The following is a 19,393-nucleotide window of genomic DNA, read 5'->3' on the forward strand; positions in this document are numbered from 1 at the left end:
AGTATCGGAAACTTATAATTAATGTACGATAATTAATATTAAAATCGATGAATTAATTAACTTATATATTTCTTTTTAACAAGAGTTATTGTAAAAAAAAATGTTACGTAATATAGCGTATTATAAAATACACTACTATTGATGAATAAGTTCGTTTTAAATTGTTATCCATTTACAAACTTTTTTTAACGTAAACAGTTAAAATATGACTTTTGATAGATCCATTGTCAAACATCATCTTTTAATTATGTCATTGTTATTAATTTCCGTGGGGAGTACTGCTAATTGGGTAAATCATTAATCATGGATAATAAATCACGATCCAGTTCTAATATTTCTTTAGACAGTCTGGAATTTGACGTCAAAAGGGAATTATTAAAACAAAAATCGATTGAAGATAATGTGGATACCATACTGGTACCACTTTATGAAAGGGACGTACTTATTAAAGTTCCTAAAAGAAAAAAGAAACAAAATCAAGGCGATGATAAATGTATGAAACAAAATTGCAAATCTCAAAAAGAAGTTAATGAAGTTGCAAATTATTTGGTTAACAAAGACTCACGTAGAACGCGGAGAACTTCTTATTTAGACATTTTTCGAAAGCAATTTACATCGAATTGTACTGAAACACAGAATAAAATAAATAATAATGAAATCCGGTCATTATCTCCAGAGTTTGGTGATACTGAAAGAGAGAGTATAGGAAACGAATCTTACAATCATTCCAATGATTTTTATAACACTGAATCTTATAACGAAATATATTATGACAAATTAATGAAACAGGAGCTTCAACAATATCTGGAACAATCTTTTGATGAAGTGTTAAACCTTGAAGAAGATGTATCGAAATTTCCCGATAGTGTAAATGATAACAACTTAAGAAGTGTATCAGAAGTGTCTGCGCCACGTCGGCGACTAAAAACTAAGATAATTTCTCCCATCCAAAATGTACATTTAGGCGGCTTAGGAGCGGATATGGAAACGATAAAACCTAGATTAGAAAGAGCTAGAAGCCTTCAAAGATATTCTGAAAAAGTTAGGATGGAAAATCGTTTAAGAATTTACAAAAAGGAAGTTCGAGATGAAAAACCTGAAAGGGAAGCTTCTACTACAAGACGTCTTCCAACAACAAAAGTACGTCAAAAAGATAATAAAAATAATTCTTCTTACCTAGTCAAAAAAAGTGCACAAGAAAATACATCTTTTATTAAAAAAATATGCCATACAAAGTCAAAGTCGGCTGATGTTCAAAAACCTCGAGAAAAAAAGGAGGCATTAGAAAATAATGAATATAAAAATGATAGTGAAAATAGTAAAAAAGTAAAACTATTAAAAATTAATGTTGCCATGGATCGAAAGAATACAAAATCAGCAAAAGATCCCTATATGAAAGAAACTGCTGGAGATCGCAGCTCAAAGCTAAAACCTAATTCTAAGGTAAAAAAGTCAACCACAGACTCAAAACATAATGAAGAAGCTTCTCCGTTACAAATAAATTTTATGGTAAATGTTAGTGGTGTGAGGCCTTCTACTGCTTTAAGGTCGTTAGAAGAAAAACATCGGATGTATCAAGAAAAAGTGAAGCAATACACTACAAGTGTAAATAATATTTAAATCACATTTACTTTTATAGTTTTTGTCAAATTTGTTTTGTTTTAAATTACGGAGTTTCGTTATTTTGTGACCGGTGTTTTTAAATATATATCACAAAATAATTTATTATTTTTAATGGTATTATTCGAAGTAATTTTTGTACAGTACGAAAAAAATCAATAAAATTATGTGTTGTTAAGTACCTAATAACGTTATTAAAAGAAACAATCAAATTTTAAGCAAAGCTAACCTTTTTTTATTGCCATTATTCATATAAAAAACGATAGTAATTATGTCGAAAATTTAATGAGCGTTAACTTATTAAAATATTGATGACTTGATTTTTTCTAGCAACTTGTGTAAATAGTTTGTCGATAGATAGTTAAAATTATACATCACACGGATCATCTTAATAGACAAGTGAAAGCAGTGTTTCTGTTTTTATAGAAAGAAAATATGTGAGAAATGTACTGTCAATGTACTCAGTGACAGATTTTGATTTCGAATGTGATTTTACGCATTATGCATATACTTAATCAATACCCATTAAATACATGAAGAATAATTATTAAATTTGTAATCCAAAGCTAAAATCCCTTAAAAATCTTTGTTTTTTTAGTAATATGGAAACAATTTACTTTCCTGTATATTTAAGATGTTTTTATTTATTTTTAGTTTAAAATTTTTACAATTTTTTTTCTATATTTAAATGTTTACTAATGCTCTCTCCATCTACGATTGATGCAATGATTGAAATGATTGAATTCAAATTATGTGTACATGTTTCACATTTGCGTACATGTTTTTACATCTTATCCTATTTTTAAAAAGAGAGCCTGATTCATCACGTTGGTTATACACAACAACGTTGCTTGGCACAAGCAGGCGGATAATAAAAGCAACGATTATATCGAAATAATATTAAATGTAATAAATTTGACTTTTATACGATTTGATTGTAGTTCTACTATAACCTGGAATATCAAGCTGAAGTAAATAATTCAATTTATAGGAAGGGATGACAATCATAAATGAAATCGCAGGTGGAGCAGCTAATCTATTCTATAAGGTGTAAACGAATTATCTTTTTTTAGAATTCGCAAGTATTGTAACAACTACTGTTTTGCAAATTTCTGCTTTATTCGCCATATGCATGCTTTTTTTATCACCGACTGTTGTTTTAATATAATTTGCAATATGAGTAGCTAAAGTTTTTATATAACTAAATATTATGCTTGTAAATACTGAGCGACTTGCATTTGAAATGTCATCCAGGAAGTGTTTTTATTTACATATATACAAAATTACATAACTTGAATATGTTTAAATATACTTGTATTTTTACTTAGCAATATATTAAAATTAAAACTCATATTTGTTTTACATTGGCATTAATAAACTAAATAATTTGTTAAATATTTAAATGCGCCTATTTCCTGATACATTGTTAACATACTCGTATTGTTATAAATTGTTATTATATACAGCCTACTTTCAAATGATATTTGCATTAAAAAGTACGTCAGATACTAGTGCCGCGTCGGGGAGGGCACTTATTCTGTTCGAAATTGGTATTTGTAACATTCTATTGATACTCGATCCGGTTTCCGTATGGAGAAAGTGTCTGGTAGTTAAAATGCGTGTTATTATGAAGAGCGAAAATTACATTCGTTAACGAGTAGTAATTTACAAGTAACAATACGAAAAAATAAATCGAAAAATCGATTTGCAATGTCGAAAATGTATGTAATATATGTAAGTCTAACATTTGTAATTTCTAGTTATAGTAGTCGTATAAGATACTATAATTTTTGGCGAGTGTGTATTTTAAGATCTTTAATAGGTTCCATATCAATTAAATATCGTAAAAATTAAAAAAAAAAACTTGTTTTATAGATAATAGATAAACAGCAAAAATGTAATTTGTCACAATACAATACAGTATGTATATATTGTGCTTACTCTGCTTCAGAGCCAGTTGTGTGGAAGCTTGTATTTAAATTCAAAGAGGGAGAGAATCGCATAAATTGCAATAGAATCGATCGTCCTATTTGCCGTCTCAGCTTTCCACTTTAACTGAATTAGGGTCAATTCACATCGAGATCGGTAAGACCGGAAGGGGAAAGGAAATCGGCTGACCAGTGTGCTAATGTAAAGGTATGTGATGACCCTTACAATTATTTAATCACGGCGTTCATTGATGTCAATCTATATTTGATATTATAAAGCTGATGAGTGTGTTTGTTTGTTTGTCTGAACGCACTTATTTCAACTGGTACGAATTGAAAAAAATCTTTTTGTGTCAGATAGTCCATTTATCGACGAAGGCTTTATAAAATTTTAGTACGTTATTTCCTCAAATTAATGAGCTCAAATTAAGCTACTCAAGTATAAGATGATTTTTAATTATGAAAGAAGAAACCTTGCGTAGTTTCATTACTATTAAAAGTAACTTTTCCACTTCCAGAGCTTGTTATTATTCTTTATTCTTTCTCAATAAATACATAGTAATCGTATGTAATAATGTTTTTTCAATTGATCTAAATAATTCTTGAGACTAGTGATGCTTTGAAGTAAACGAACTTACGACGTTTTTTAGTTTTATATTGAAGATTTTTTTCATCTCAAAATTGTGGCAGTTGATAAAATGTTGCAGAACTATTTTTAATTATTTACGTCGTTGTAAAGAATTTTATGACGTTACCAAGTATTTTGAGATATTGACAAAGATGCTCAGTGAGCGCTGTAAATATTGGGCAGAATTTTTCATTCTCTGTCTTTTCGTTGTGTGTGTGGCAAAACAATGTGATGTTATATTTTTATAGACATTATAAAAAGGCTTTAATATTAGCTCTGTACGCAATAGTAAAAAAATATTTTAGAAACTAGCAAGTAATTTTTTTATATTACTAGGTTGGCAAACAAGCGTACGGTTCACCTATAGACGCTTGTAACACCAGAAGCATCGCAAGCTTGTTGCCGACCTTACTCCTGACCATCCCCAGGAGCCCTGTTCATCCTACCCACCATAGAAATACAACACTGCTTTTAGCTGTGATATTCTATAATGATTTTACAACTTACTATATGGCTGAAGTATAATAGGGGCGCTATTCATCTCAACAACCTTCCAAGGTAATGTTCAAGCCTAATAGCTCGTCGATCCTGTTTGTACAATTAATAAACAAGTCCTTGACATTGTGTATGCACTGCCGACCTTGAAGGTACAATGATATGACAATTGTACGTTGGATACTGAATAAAATAAGAATTATGTACATATTATCCTGCAATTTAAATACTGGTTCTGTAAAGAAGTGCACATTCCTACGCTTTTTCTATTAAATAATAAAGACCAGTTTTTTAATATATCAATTAAGATTTTGCTACTAACTGCTTTGAAACTCGCAGGCCTTAATATTTTTTTACAATTTCTTAATACTGACTCCGTAAAAAAGTTTGTATATCATACTTGTCAAAAACCCAAATAGTAGGTAATCTATATAAACTGTGTGGCTACGGTACTCTCAAGAATATAGCCACCCCCTCTCTTCCCGTGGGTGTCGTAAGAGGCGACTAAGGGATAACACAGTTCCGCTACCACCTAGGAGTTTGAAAGGCCAACCGGTGGCGGGATGGCCATCCAACTGCTGGCTTCGAAATACACAGGCCGAAGACGGGCAGCAGCGTCTTTGGTGCGACAAAGCCAGCCCTGGGGTCACCAACCCGCCTGCCCAGCGTGGTGACTATGGGCAAAACACATGAGTTCACGTTATTTTTGGCGTAAACTTGTGGAGGCCTATGTCCAGCAGTGGACTGTATAGGCTGTAATGATGAATCTATATAAATAAAAATGAATGTTGCTAAGCGCATAAGCTCGAGAATGGCTCGACCAATTCGGCAAAATTATTTTTTGTGTATAATTTTACAAACGGTTTAAACTTTAAAAAAAAAAGTATTTTTGCAGCTACTTAGAAATATTATAATATATTTATACGCTTTAATGAACTAATTTCACCTTAAAATGGTTCAATTATGGAACAAACTGCAAAATACGTTTATTAACTTTCTGTTAAAAATAAAGCATCTTTCTTTTTTATCCTCAGCCACTTATAATTTTACTGTCCACTAAATAACGATTTATAAAATTTCTAAGACCCTTTTACTACTAGAATTTACAAGTCACTCAGAATGTAGAACATGTATTTTATAAATACTCATGATTACAGTTGAGTGACATTATGAAATTTTATAGAGTACCTAAATACCAGTAAGTATAATTTTGTTTGGCATATGAGATATAATTTCGATCGCATTCTTTCAGAAAGCGTAGTGCTCTTAATGCGATTCATTTGTAATCACAAGTTTTATAATAAACGGAACTCGGAATATAATCTTCGACCTTTTAAAATTGAGTGCGAGTTGAACGACTACGAAGGCGACTTTTACTTTGTCCCTGATATGTACTCCAGTTTTTCCGTTATCGATTGAGTAACTCGTACGAAAATAGCAATATTTACATCGAATTCCTTTTTGAATTTAAATGGCTAGTTCGCTTCCTGCTCCAAGTCTGATATAATTTATTAATATGTCTATGATCTATAGGTATATTTATTCCAAAAAAAAAAGGATATCACTCTGGTGTTACGCATACGCCATTAAGTTAGTTGTCTTAGGAACAGGCGGTGGTATGGGTTGTTATTAACGTTGTATTTTTAACATATTCAAATAGAATACACAAGGAATCTATCAAAATGTTATTTCTAGTAACTATTAATAAAACAAGTTTACCTCGATTAGGTTGCTTACCGAATTCGATAACAATTAAGCAATCACTAACAGTGACATATTGCTCAAAATATCCAATATCAACTTTCCTACACTAAAAACTTTACTGCATTTACAAATTTAGCCAAAAATAAAGACAACCAATTTTTTCACGTAGATTAATAGTTTTTCAAGTGTTGACCGTAATTGGTGCTTGAAATATTACGGATAATGGTAAGCAGATACCCAAAATATGCATATGTTAAAACTTTTCAATAGTAATGCCTACGTGTCAATGGCAAATACACGCATATACAAACATGATTACTATGAAATAATCAAATACGTTATTTGTCAGCTCATGTAGGTTTACACTAATAGTTTTATTAAAGTATTTGCATCGTAAATGTACGAAGGTACATTTATTAATTTATGAGTTATACTTAAAAATAAGTTTTAAAATATAACAAGTTACACGAGCGAAATTATTAGTTTGTAACTTTAAACAGTTTATTCTATTGCTTTAGATATATATTAAAATTGAAGATTTAGACGACCAGCCATTTTATGTAATGGTTTAATTATGATTTATGCAGCTGAATCATCAATAAAGAGTTTATTTCTTCTTTAGTCAATCAGCCATATTATTGAGGTGGGGCATAGCAGGAGATGTAACTCTCAAAATTTGGTGTGCAGTGGTGGAAAATAGCAGCAATATTCTTGCTTAAAATCTGGAGTAGCCCGACTGGGGAAGTACCCCAACCTTACACAAGATCACAGCTAAATAATACTGTTTTTAACCAGTGTTTTGTTCCTGTGGTGAGTAAGGTTACCAGGGCTCATTAGGACGATTGGGGACAGGGTCGGCAACGCGCTTGCAATGCTTCTGGTGTTGAAGGCGTCTATGAGCTAGTACGGTAATCATTTACCATCAGGTGAGCCGTACGCTTATTTGCCGACCTAGTTGTAAAAAAAAGTACTATATTACTATTATCCTGTGAGTTAGTCTATTAGTGGTCTATTAGTAGCAGACCTCCTGAAGAAGAAACTACGGTAACCGCTTACCATCAGGTCAACCATACGCCTGTTTGCCACCCCAGATGTATAAGCAATATAATAGAATATAAGTTATCAAAGTATAATATAATATTGAGTCCGTCTCTGAGCCTGCGACCATTGTTGGGAGTAAGTAGACCGTGTACTGGTGTCGTTAATTCTGATAACGCTTGTAGTATAGTCCGTAACATAAAATACGATAACTACGGGATTACCTTATATATTATGTAACACGAAATTTATGTTTAGTGTAATGTCTGGCTTAAAACTAAATTTTTGTTTGTTTGCGCGAACGTAAAGCAAAGAAGCTTATTCATCATGTGTGATTTTTTGTACAGTTTTATTACATTTTTTATCGTTTTACGTGGGTACTAAATGGTTAAGAAACATATTTATGGTGTTTTATAATAGTACTTTAGATATTTAATATTTGAAAAATAAATAAGTATTTAACATTTTAAGTACTTTTGAAACTCAGTTACGTAGCTGTGCAAGGTGGAGAAATTTCTTTACCTACCCTAAATAAAATTTGTTTGTCAGTGGTAACGAATCACTAAGATGTAGTAGTAAAAAATCATATACCTCAGAACTTTTGACTGGATGAACCGATTTCAAAGATTTTTTTTTAATCAAAAGGTGCTGTGTGTCATGTGGTCCCAATTAAATTTAATTGAGATCTGATAAGAACTTTCTGAGTTATACGTAATAATGCGTTTTTACTTTACTATTTTTTCGTCGACCTAGATTGTATTATAAAGCATAACTTTTCACTGAAAATTCTTGTTTTAATTGAAAACTTTTGCTTGTCGTGTGGTCCTATTTAAATTTGATCGAGATCTGATGACTACTTTTTGAGTAATCTTTGATAGCGTGTATATACTTAACTATTTTTTTCGTTTACTTACGTTGTAATACTTGTCGATGTAATTGGAAGTCGGTATTTTATTACACACAGCGTGTAAGTGTAATTTTTTCATTGACATCTAATTATGCGAAATCTACCCCCCTAAGGTTGAATGCCGCTTGCAGATTTAAAGGTGATAAAGATTAGTTTCGCTTGCAGATCGATCTTACTACTTCTATTGCCGTCTTTATCTGCTTATTGATAACGATATTATTTATACCTAATAGAGTTTAAAATTTCATGTATAGTAATGACGTATCTTATCATTTAGGCTTACGTCATTATTATATGTCTCTTTCAGTAATATCTTTTAATAACGAACCTTGTTGTAATTTTCGATGACCAGGAAACTAAATCAAAAAAGCCTTAGAAAATGAAAAATAATACGCCAATTTTTAACTTACTTTTTTAAGCTGGCTATTTTGTGCCTAGTTCCACTACACCTATGTAGATATTTGGTTGGTTGTTTGTTTGTTACGCTTTCATAAAGTTTTGCGCGAAGCCGCGGGTAAAAGCTAGTATTATATATGTATATAAATTCCTAAACTACTATACGCAAAAGCTGTACGCCGTGCTATAGATGTAATTACAACAAAATATAATTGGTAAATACAAAATTGACGTCTATATTAATGTTTAATTTAAATACAGGCGATACGCGCGCCGTATACCCAATAGCAATATTATTTTGTTACTAAGAATTTTAGTTATGAAAAGTTTAAGGTCTAATTCCGTAAGAGGAAATAAACGCTCGAAAAGATCGGCAGATGTTCAAATTGAGAATTTAACATGCGAACTATTACGATTTGCATATTGCAGTTTATGTTATTGAAATGGAAAACGTTTGCCTCGAGTGACGTTAGTAAGATTGATGTGATAGATGCTTTTGAAATACTTAAATTTATACGCAACTTAACAAAAGGTCGTCCTGATTTGATAATAATATGTTAGATTAAAAATAATTTTAGATTTACGCATATTACGCCTTGCCTAAATGTCTGTCTAAATTATAAAAACAAATGTTAGAAGTGCAAAAGAAACAACGCAACATATTTATCTAGGTGTCTGAACTTTTTATTGCAAAATATCATATTGTTACATTTTTTGAGTTATGAACACGTCTGTCATTAAGTTAATAGAAATAAAATTATCTATTTTGCGGAAATCTAAGGTAAGGCATTAATGTACATAAAATACAAGATAATAAGAACTGATTTAATAAAGATTCTCATATACTTAAAAATAGTTCCAAAAAGCGATACGAAAATCTAATTTCCACGGTAAATGGGCTATCCAACACAAATATAATTTTACCAATTCGAACTAGTAGATCGTTTAATCAAACAAACAAACTTGACCTGAACAACCTGACCTGAAAAACCTGATAACAGAGGTTTGTAAGTAAAATTATTATCATAAATATGAGAAAGAAATAAGTATAATAAAAAAGGATTAAGCTCTGATCCTTCCCCTACATGGGGAAAGAGGCCTATGCCCAGTAGTGGGAAACAGGCTGAAGCGAGAAAGAAATTCTGAACTGATGAGGTTTTATATAAAAATTATACTCGTATTATATTTAGTATTTTCTACATATCTTCAAGAATATAAAATATTTCAACATGTAAGTAGAAAACTTATTAATATTATAAAATATTAATTAATCATTAAAACTAATTACTTGATTACTTTAACTAATCATTTGTTAATTTCAATACTATGATTAATTATGAATTTATCATAATCAACTAAGCCTATACAACACAGACCGATGATCTTTAGCCTAGATATATATAGATACTTATTCTATAATATATCTCTTTGAACTAAAAACTACACTTGTATATGTATACTAAGTGAAGCTAGCGATTATGGCTTCTCGTCCACTTTAAGAAGTTAGTAAGTTAATTAGTAGTATTTATAAAATCCACGTTGACTTCACATTTTATAGATTTCTAATTCTAAAACATTTTTAAGCGATTTATCATTCATTCAGTACAGGAGATTTTTAGAGGTATTAATTTAGAAACAAATTACAACTTAAAAGTTGTAATCTTATTACTCATTATCATATCATTTAAGGTCACACACAGTGTCTAAAGCATAAAACTACAGGAAGAAAAAAGATCCATAGGAGGCACAGGCCGATTCATCGCAGCGTGCTATTTCAAGTTATTATGGTGCCTGTAGCTGACACAGAAAGGATGCATTGTGTCATTGTGTGTCAACTCTACCCCTTCATCGTGTCTTTCTTTATACTCCGTACATAGAAATATAAGTGATTTTAGTTTGTTTATCTGATTTCTGTATACGTTAACATTTCGTAATTCGAATACTTTGCTTTTTCTGCGTTATATTTGTAAGAAAACTGCGATTCTATGTATATCAAAACTTACTACATCTCTCCATCTCATCATTAACAGTGTAATCGTAAGTTATACTTAAGTGGCAAATAATTATATTCAGCTGAAAGAAAAAAAAAAAAAAAAAAAAAAAATATATATATATATATATAAATCTAGTTATATCAAAAATGGGTAATATTTCGTCATTCCTAAGTTCTACTGCTTAGGACTTTCGGAATGCACTAACATCATATAGTATAGGATAAATTATTATGGTAAGAGGACTGCAAGCTTCCTGGCTTGTCCTACTTTGGTCACAACTCCGAGTTGCGTAAACCCTCTGTTTACAACTAAGCGTGTTACGGCTGACTTAAAATTGTTTTCCCTCACCATGCAATATATTGACAGTACTATGACACCATAATGGACTTTGTTATACTCGTATTGTACATTCTAACAAATTCTTACGAAAATGTTATTCGATTACGAATTCCTATATTAATTTGACATTCTTTTTTCAATCATTTAAATTATGATTTGTATGTTCGTTGTCCTAATTTTGCGTAAGTACATTAAATAAAGTCAGTAAATACATTTGTTACTAAAAATAGTCCCCTTGTATTACCTACTATATAAAAACATTGAATAGTTACAACTATTAGTATTCAGCTATTAGAAAAGTTTCATCTGGTCGGTATTTCATTTTTAGATATTGTTTCTTTTCTTTAAATTATATCGTGATTTGGTCATAATCTAAAATAATAACAATCTAGTGTAATTTTAGTAGCGAAAGCCTTAAAATTTAAAAAAAAAACTTCGAGAGGTGTCTAATGAATTGTAATAACCAAAAATACAGCAGTGGGTTCGACGTTATCAAAAAATAGGTGCTATATATAAAAGAAAAAAAGACCCCGTAAAACTAAATATTTTTAGGATGTGTGTAGATACTTTTTACAATAACAATTATTACTTTTGCAGTTTATGGTAAATTTGGAGGTTATATTCACAATTCGGTTATTAAATTTTATCAGACTCGAATAAATTAACTTTAATATGACAGAAAAGAAATCCAATCAAACTCATTACAATTTCAAATTAGACTACCCTCTGCGTGCTTAAAGAGCTATATAAAAATCGATATAGAAACAACCGATGTACAAAAGCATCGTAAGCGCGAAACGTTTCTCTGGTCCCAATCTCTGTGCAACTTAATATTATATTATATCATATGATTTTGTACCTTATTTGATAGCATTTAAAGTGTAATGTTCCTTATTCTGGAATAGACCATTTTCCGTGCTAGCTATGGCACGTAACAAGTTGTTATCTATGTTCATATCGGCGTAGAAACGTTCAAACTGAATCTAAGTTGTCCCCTAGAATTTGCATACAGCAAAACTTAGGACAAGATCATCATTTAAAATGCATATATATATATATATATATATATATATATATATATATATATATATATATAAACCTCTAACAACCATTTAACATAATAGGTATATGTCCTTTACTAAAGCGTGCAATTACGCTTATAGGTAATACTTTCGTTTGACACAATTGTCTATTTTAGACTATTACTATGAACTAAGAGAAATTTATTGTAATTACTAGCGACCCATCCTGGCTTTGCACGGGTGCAATGTTGATATTAAATATAAAATATAAAATAAACATAATGTATAATATATGCGCAAAAAATGTGTTCATTTACGACATCACATTAGAAATCTCTAAAACTATCAGTCTTCCTCCACTATATTCTGTATGTATTATACATATATAAACCTTCCTCTGGAATCACTGAACTTACTAAATAAACCGCATTAAAATCCGAAACTCAGTTTTAAAGATTTAAGCATACAGACACCGGGAAGCGACTTTGTTTTACACTATGTAGTGATTATTGTAATTTGCAACGCTACGTACCTACTCTAACTACTGAAATGCGCATTGGCGGAATTATTAGAAGACTACAGTATCTTTTTGTAAATTAAAGTTAAAAAAAGTGTAATTAAATTTATTAAAATATATATCCTTGTAAGATTCGATACTGATAAGATTGACATATTACCAAGCGTTTTGATTATTTAAAAAAATATCCGAGTAAGCGCGGTATCTTTTAGAAATCCATTATTATTAATAAATGAACGCTCATAGTGAATATTGTGCCATTAAAAGTTCGATTAAATATATTAATCAAAAATCGCAGTAGTTTTTAGAACATACTATTTACCGTGTGACTAGACTACGACTATTAATATTTGCGTCAACAACATAATATGAAAAATAACATATTTTTAAACATGTACCGATTGCTGTTCGCTTGTAATAATTCAAGTTTTACACAAACACGAAAAGTGAATCATTACATAATTATTCTCAGTGATACGCAGTTTTAAGAGTACTTATGCACCAATATTTAGCGTCAATTTGCATTTCCGTATTAGGACTGTACCTATCTACAGTTGGATTAATTCATTTACTTTTGGGATTTGGTTCTAAGCCTTTTACTTTTTAATTTTATTAATGTGAAAGTGATTTTGCTTATCCTGCTTTCACCATTCAAACAATTTTTATGACCACCAAACAAAGAATATAAACACATATTATACATCATCACATCAGCCTTTCGCAGTCCACTACTGGACATAGGGCTCCACAAGTTCGCACCAAAAATGGAGTGAACTCTTGCGTTTTGCCATAGTCACCACGCTGGGCAGGCGGATTAGTGACCGCAGGGCTGGCTTTGTCGCACCGAAGACGCTGCCCGTCGTCGTCCGTGTATTTCAAAGCCAGCAGTTGGATTGGTTATCCCGTCATTGGTCGGCTGTTTAAGTTTCCAGGTGGTAGTGGAACTGTGTTATCCCTTAGTCGCCTTTTACGACACCCACGGGAAGAGAGGGTGTGGCTATATTCTTTAATGCCGTAACCACACAGCAAACACATATTATACACGTATTTATTAATTAATCAAAACAGAAAACGAAAGTTTTAATAACAATAAATGCCTTAAAACTATCACCTAATAAGATATAATTAAAACTTATTTGACTGAAAACATACTAAAATTAAACACAAACGCCCGGAGTCCAGATTAGTCAGATCATCAGATAAGTCTGGACTCCGGGCGTTTGTGTTTAATTTTAGTATGTTTTCAGTCCAATCTCTTTGTACAAGAAAAAATAGTTGTTTAAACAGTAAATTAGACACCTTAATATCATACAACTAATAAAGAATTTTTGAAGTACAATATTGAAAGATTTTATTCGTTCCAGTAATTAGAGGTCAAATGAATTTTTGAATGAACCATTTTCTTGGTAACATACCTACGTATATATTATCGTAGATACTATCTTCAGGTAGTTAACTACAATCCACACAGGTATAGCTAACCCCATGACTAAACTGTTACAAAAAAGCCTAAATTAGAAATATCGAGCATATCAGTGTTTCATAAAGTCAGTGAGCCGTAAATCATCCCACTTTCTGTTTCCATATTTAGATCCCTTACTTCCCTTCTTTAATTTAGCAACCAAACCATTGACACTTCTGATGTAAATATATATACGGGTCGAGATGATAATTTATTATAAAGTTATCCTTTTACTTTTTTGCTTGTTGCTACCATAAAATACACAAATTATTTTACAGAAATAAACAATAATTTCACTCTAAAATAATTTCGTTTATTTGTTAACATTTCGAACGTTTGCTATTATTACATGAAGATTTGTGATCAGATCAAAAGATAGTGAAATAATTTTCATTATAATGCAGTGTAACATACGGTTTATGTCGGCTAATAAGCACGTTGAAACATTGCAATATTATTGCTCAATTTCCTTTAAGAACGGGATGATACTAATACGTAATGTAATCATTTTCAAGATGAGCTGGTGCAGTCGTCACAACACACAATAACTAGACTAACAGGTTCAAACCTTGGTCGTAGCAATGATGGATATATGATGTTTATAGTAGGTATGTTACCAAGAAAATGGTTCATTCAAAAATTCATTTGACCTCTAATTACTGGAACGAATAAAATCTTTCAATATTGTACTTCAAAAATTCTTTATTAGTTGTATGATATTAAGGTGTCTAATTTACTGTTTAAACAACTATTTTATCTTGTACAAAGAGATAGGTATATATAGAGTGTGAGTAAAAAAGTCAGAAGCTAGTAAAAGTAAATTAATTATTTAATTATTGCAATTTGTAAGTAAGCTAGCGTTACTCACAAATTGCAATAATCACCTGTGTACCATAACATGGTTGAGAGTACTGAATATACTCTATAGTAGTCGAGTACAAGTTGGCGCGGAGTGTAGAGATGGTGTGAGGCAAGCAAACGGATATCAGTGGAATATCAAGCAGAACAGAAACACCTATTAAAATATTTCAGATAGTTTCACCTAAAACCCAATTTAGCTAATTTCAAAATATATTATTCTGCTTTCAAAATACAGTGTAGACACTGATAATCTGCCTCAGTCAGGGTGTAATTGAAAGCAATGTTCGCTGTGAACGTGGTCTAGATTCGTTTACCACTAATTTGATAGTATTTGACTTACGTAAAATCTGCAAACTGGTTACCATATTTACTTTTGCAATCAAATAATTACCGAGTATTTTTAAGAAATACGAAGAAGAACGAAATTTATTTATTTTATTCGTTAAATATAGGTCACACTTATGTCTTTAAGAATTACATAACTATCACGTTTTCTTATTTAAGTTTTGCAATCAGGCTTTAGTTAAATACATGATATAGCTTCTAAAAGATGTTTGAACAAGATCAAGCAAATAGGCACTAAAATCTTCATTTTTTGTTTGCTAACAAAAAGTAAAATTTATTATATATATTATATTATATTTATTGATATTTGTTTTTTTTTTTTCATTGAAATAAAATATTTATATACTTACTATAATATAATCATGACCAGATAAACACTTACACTAAGACACTACACTACACTAAAAAACGTACAAATATAATTAAGTAGATACAAAATGCAATCAGAAATCGTTAAAAAAATTTGCAAATATTTTATAAAATATACTTATACATACATATATATTTTACTCTATAACTATATATAGTAAAAAATAAATTTAAATAATATCATACAAAAATCGTTTATATTAATAGTAATATAAACGGTTTTAACGGATTTGCAAATCAATGTTATGACTATACCAACGATTATTATACTTAGATATTGCTAGAAAAAAATTAATATTAACAATTAAATTCAAACTAAAACGTTTATAACGACATATCAATGATCCTAAATTGTCGAGGCATTCGTAATATTATGGCATTTATTTCGCACGTTCGTTTTTCTTATTCGACAAGCCATTAATGTTTATAATATTAGTGTGATAAAAGTTAATTTTAATTACAGTAATTGCAAAATTATCAGAAGAATTACTTAAAAATAGTGGTTGCAAATAATCTTCAAAATATTGTATCGATTTTTTTTATGATAATGATCAAATAATTGACATTTGTCAAGGTTGTAAATTGTGAACTACTGATGTATGTAAGAGGTGATGTTGAGTTGTACTGCTTATTACAAAATTATATAAACAAATAGCGGGAGGTATTACGAGGTAAAAATGGTTTAAGTAAGTAACAATTATATAAGCCCAGTGATGAACGTAGAACCACATTATTTTTATATATTTTTCAAAAAGTTATGTAAAATATACTTACAAATCTCCCCCACATAATAATCATCTCACAAATACCGCAATGATAAAAATAATAACAAAAGAGGAAAAACGTATGTTTATTTATTTAGTCATATTTATCGAAAAAGTTTCTGTTATTTTTTTATATTGATTTTCGCATAATTTTATTCGATGATTTCGCATAATGATTTTCGAATAGTTTTATGCATAATGTATTACTCCTGAGAGCAGAATAGAGCAAATACTTCAGTATAGCAAAACTAGCTTGTGAAAGGTTAAGTAAGTAATTATGAACTTAATCATAATAATGTTAAAAAAAATATTTTATTAAAAGTTAGTTTTAAGCTAATAAACGTTTTTATATAACTAATTACCATAGTTATATAATTTTCTCAATAAATTTGGCTTAACAAGTAAAACAGATATGTAAAAGGATACTCAGCATTTTAAAGCCTGTACCTACTGCGTATATAACAATCTCTAAAACCTTAGTTAAATTAACTATAAATAATTTATTAATTTGTTATGCCGTTTTTTATCGCCATGAAAAGACGACTGTTGCAATAAATAATAATAATAATAATATGTGTGTGTGTTCGCGGATAACTTCGTCGTTTATGAACCGACTTTGATGATTCTTTTTTTTTTGGAAAGGAGATATCCAAAGGGTGGTACCATGATAAGGAAACCAGGATCTGATGATGGAGTCCCAGATAAATCGAGGTGAACCTTCGAAAATCGTAGTGGCGACTACGTGTTTGTTGATTTTTTTCGTCTACTTACGTTATATTTGTACATTTTCGATGTAATTGAAGTAGGTCGTTTTCGTTTGCTAGCAAACATAGTTATTTAAGTTAAGAACATCACTCGAACCACAAATGAAAATTTATTCAGGTAAATATTCTTATAATTGACTTTCATGCGGACAAAGCCACTGTCAGCAGCTAGTATTTTATATATCGCGTTTTCATTTCGAGCCAGTCGCAATTAAGCGGGCATCTAGTTCAATCTACCCTATTCGTTTAAAATGATTTCGTAAAGAGATCGTAATGCATGTAATGATAATGTAATAACTTCATACACACATTAAAATGATACAATGATGGAACGAAGAATATTTGAAGATTATTAATACTTCGTAATATCATGTTTATTTATTAACTAAATATACATGTTAATGTATGTGATATTTTTAAACGTAATATTTTGTATTTGAATTTATAATTCTACACTAATTGCCACATTGTAAATATTTTTTTTCTAAATAATTCTAATTTTATGTGAGACATACAATTTTTAATGCTTGATTAATAGTTAGTCCGAAACATGGCTTACAAGTTTTTGACATATAAGTAGATAAAAATCCTACTGTCGGTAAATCGCTTCATTTAACCTTTAACATTAAATATTAAGCTTCTAAAAAGTTCTGTTATTTTTATATCATAACATGACCGTCTAAGTACTGTAAGAAAACTCGTAATGCCTGTTTGGCTTCCTCTGCAATTAACTGTTTCAGAACAGGTTACTATGCTAGTATAATATTTGCCATCAAATGTGAATTACAAACCTTCTCTATACTTTTTTAAAGGAACTAAAGAATATTATTTTTCATTATAACATTTTGAAAGATAGTTGTTGTAGTATTTCACCTACTATCAAAAAGTGCTAATTACGTAGTTCCATTCTAAAATTCTCGATCATAGTTAAATTGGCCGTGGTACTTCTACATACATATATGACGATCATAAATTTAAATTTGATTTTGGTATGACTGAACCAGGTTGCCTAGCTACCGATCAAGGTGTAATCGATTCGTCTAGAACTCTTAGGCCCTTAATATTAGTCCGACATGTAATGATAAAGCGAAATAGTTTTTTTTTTACTTACAGCCTAGCCTTTTTTAATTAGTATCATTAAATAAATATCGTGACATTTAGGTATTAATTATTTATTAACATGTGATTAATTGAAATTTTTCGTTTGTATCATTTAAATAAATATAATAAAAATTACATAGTGGTTTATTTGATTAAACACTATAAGAAAATATTTAAATATTGTAAGTCAATTTATTAGTTAAAAATTACTTTTTATTTGTATTAAATTTAACTCAAGAAATAATCTGCATTATAAAGAAAAAGGATATTAACATTATAGATCTTAAGTTGGACCAGTAGGTACCCTTTCATAATGTTTTCTTTTCTTTTTACTTTGATATTATGTTGATTTTAAATAAATTAAAATGTATTGCACTTGCCTTAAGAATTTGTAAATTGTAAAGATATGTGTATGTAATGTTTTTATTTAATACTAGCGACCCGCCCGGCTTCGCATGGGTGCAATGCTGATACTAAATATACTACATAACGTCTTTATTTATAGTGTAAAGCTAGCTTATAGCATGGTTATTAACATAATAATAACAACATTAAAATATACGTCGTTAGATTACACGTTGTTACAGAATGCGTTGAAGAAATAAAGGTGAACTGCTCGTTCCCTGTAGGCGATGGCGTGATAATATGTAGCCTATATATTGACACGACTTCCTAATAATATTCGTGATAAATTTGAAGTAAATCCATGCAGTAGTTTTTGAGTTTATCCCGGCCATACATACAGACAAACAGACAAACAGACAAAAATTTTAAAAACTATATTTTCGGCTTCGGTATCGATTGTAGATCACACCCCAAGTATTCTTTTATAAAAATATTCAATGTACAGTTTTGACTTTCCTACCATTTTATTATATGTATAGATTTTTGTATATTATATAAATCAAAACTGATTGTCTTTAAGATAAATTAATACATATTAATTGCGTCTTTATATTATATGAAATTTATCTACTTCTGGCTATTACTATTTCTGATGATATTATCATATTCCATATTTTAAATTGTAAGAGACGCGTTACATGAAAATGTCGCAATTATTTTATTATATTTGAAAGTCAATGTCAAAATCGTGAGATGAAAACTATTATATAATTACACGCTACGTCATAAAATTG

General features: G+C 30.0%; 1 protein-coding gene across 1 annotated transcript; it reads left to right on the forward strand.

The window, feature by feature from the left end:
- Positions 1-303: 303 nt before the first annotated feature.
- On the forward strand, positions 304-1,620 carry LOC123659408 (MATH and LRR domain-containing protein PFE0570w-like). The gene is made up of 2 exons (XM_045594624.1): positions 304-1,140; positions 1,366-1,620. Exons 1-2 carry the CDS (start codon positions 304-306, stop codon positions 1,618-1,620), a joined length of 1,092 nt encoding a protein of 363 aa, XP_045450580.1.
- The last annotated feature ends 17,773 nt before the right edge of the window (positions 1,621-19,393 follow it).

The sequence above is a fragment of the Melitaea cinxia genome, chromosome 14 (assembly GCF_905220565.1).
Source record: "Melitaea cinxia chromosome 14, ilMelCinx1.1, whole genome shotgun sequence".
Lineage (NCBI taxonomy): Eukaryota > Metazoa > Arthropoda > Insecta > Lepidoptera > Nymphalidae > Melitaea > Melitaea cinxia.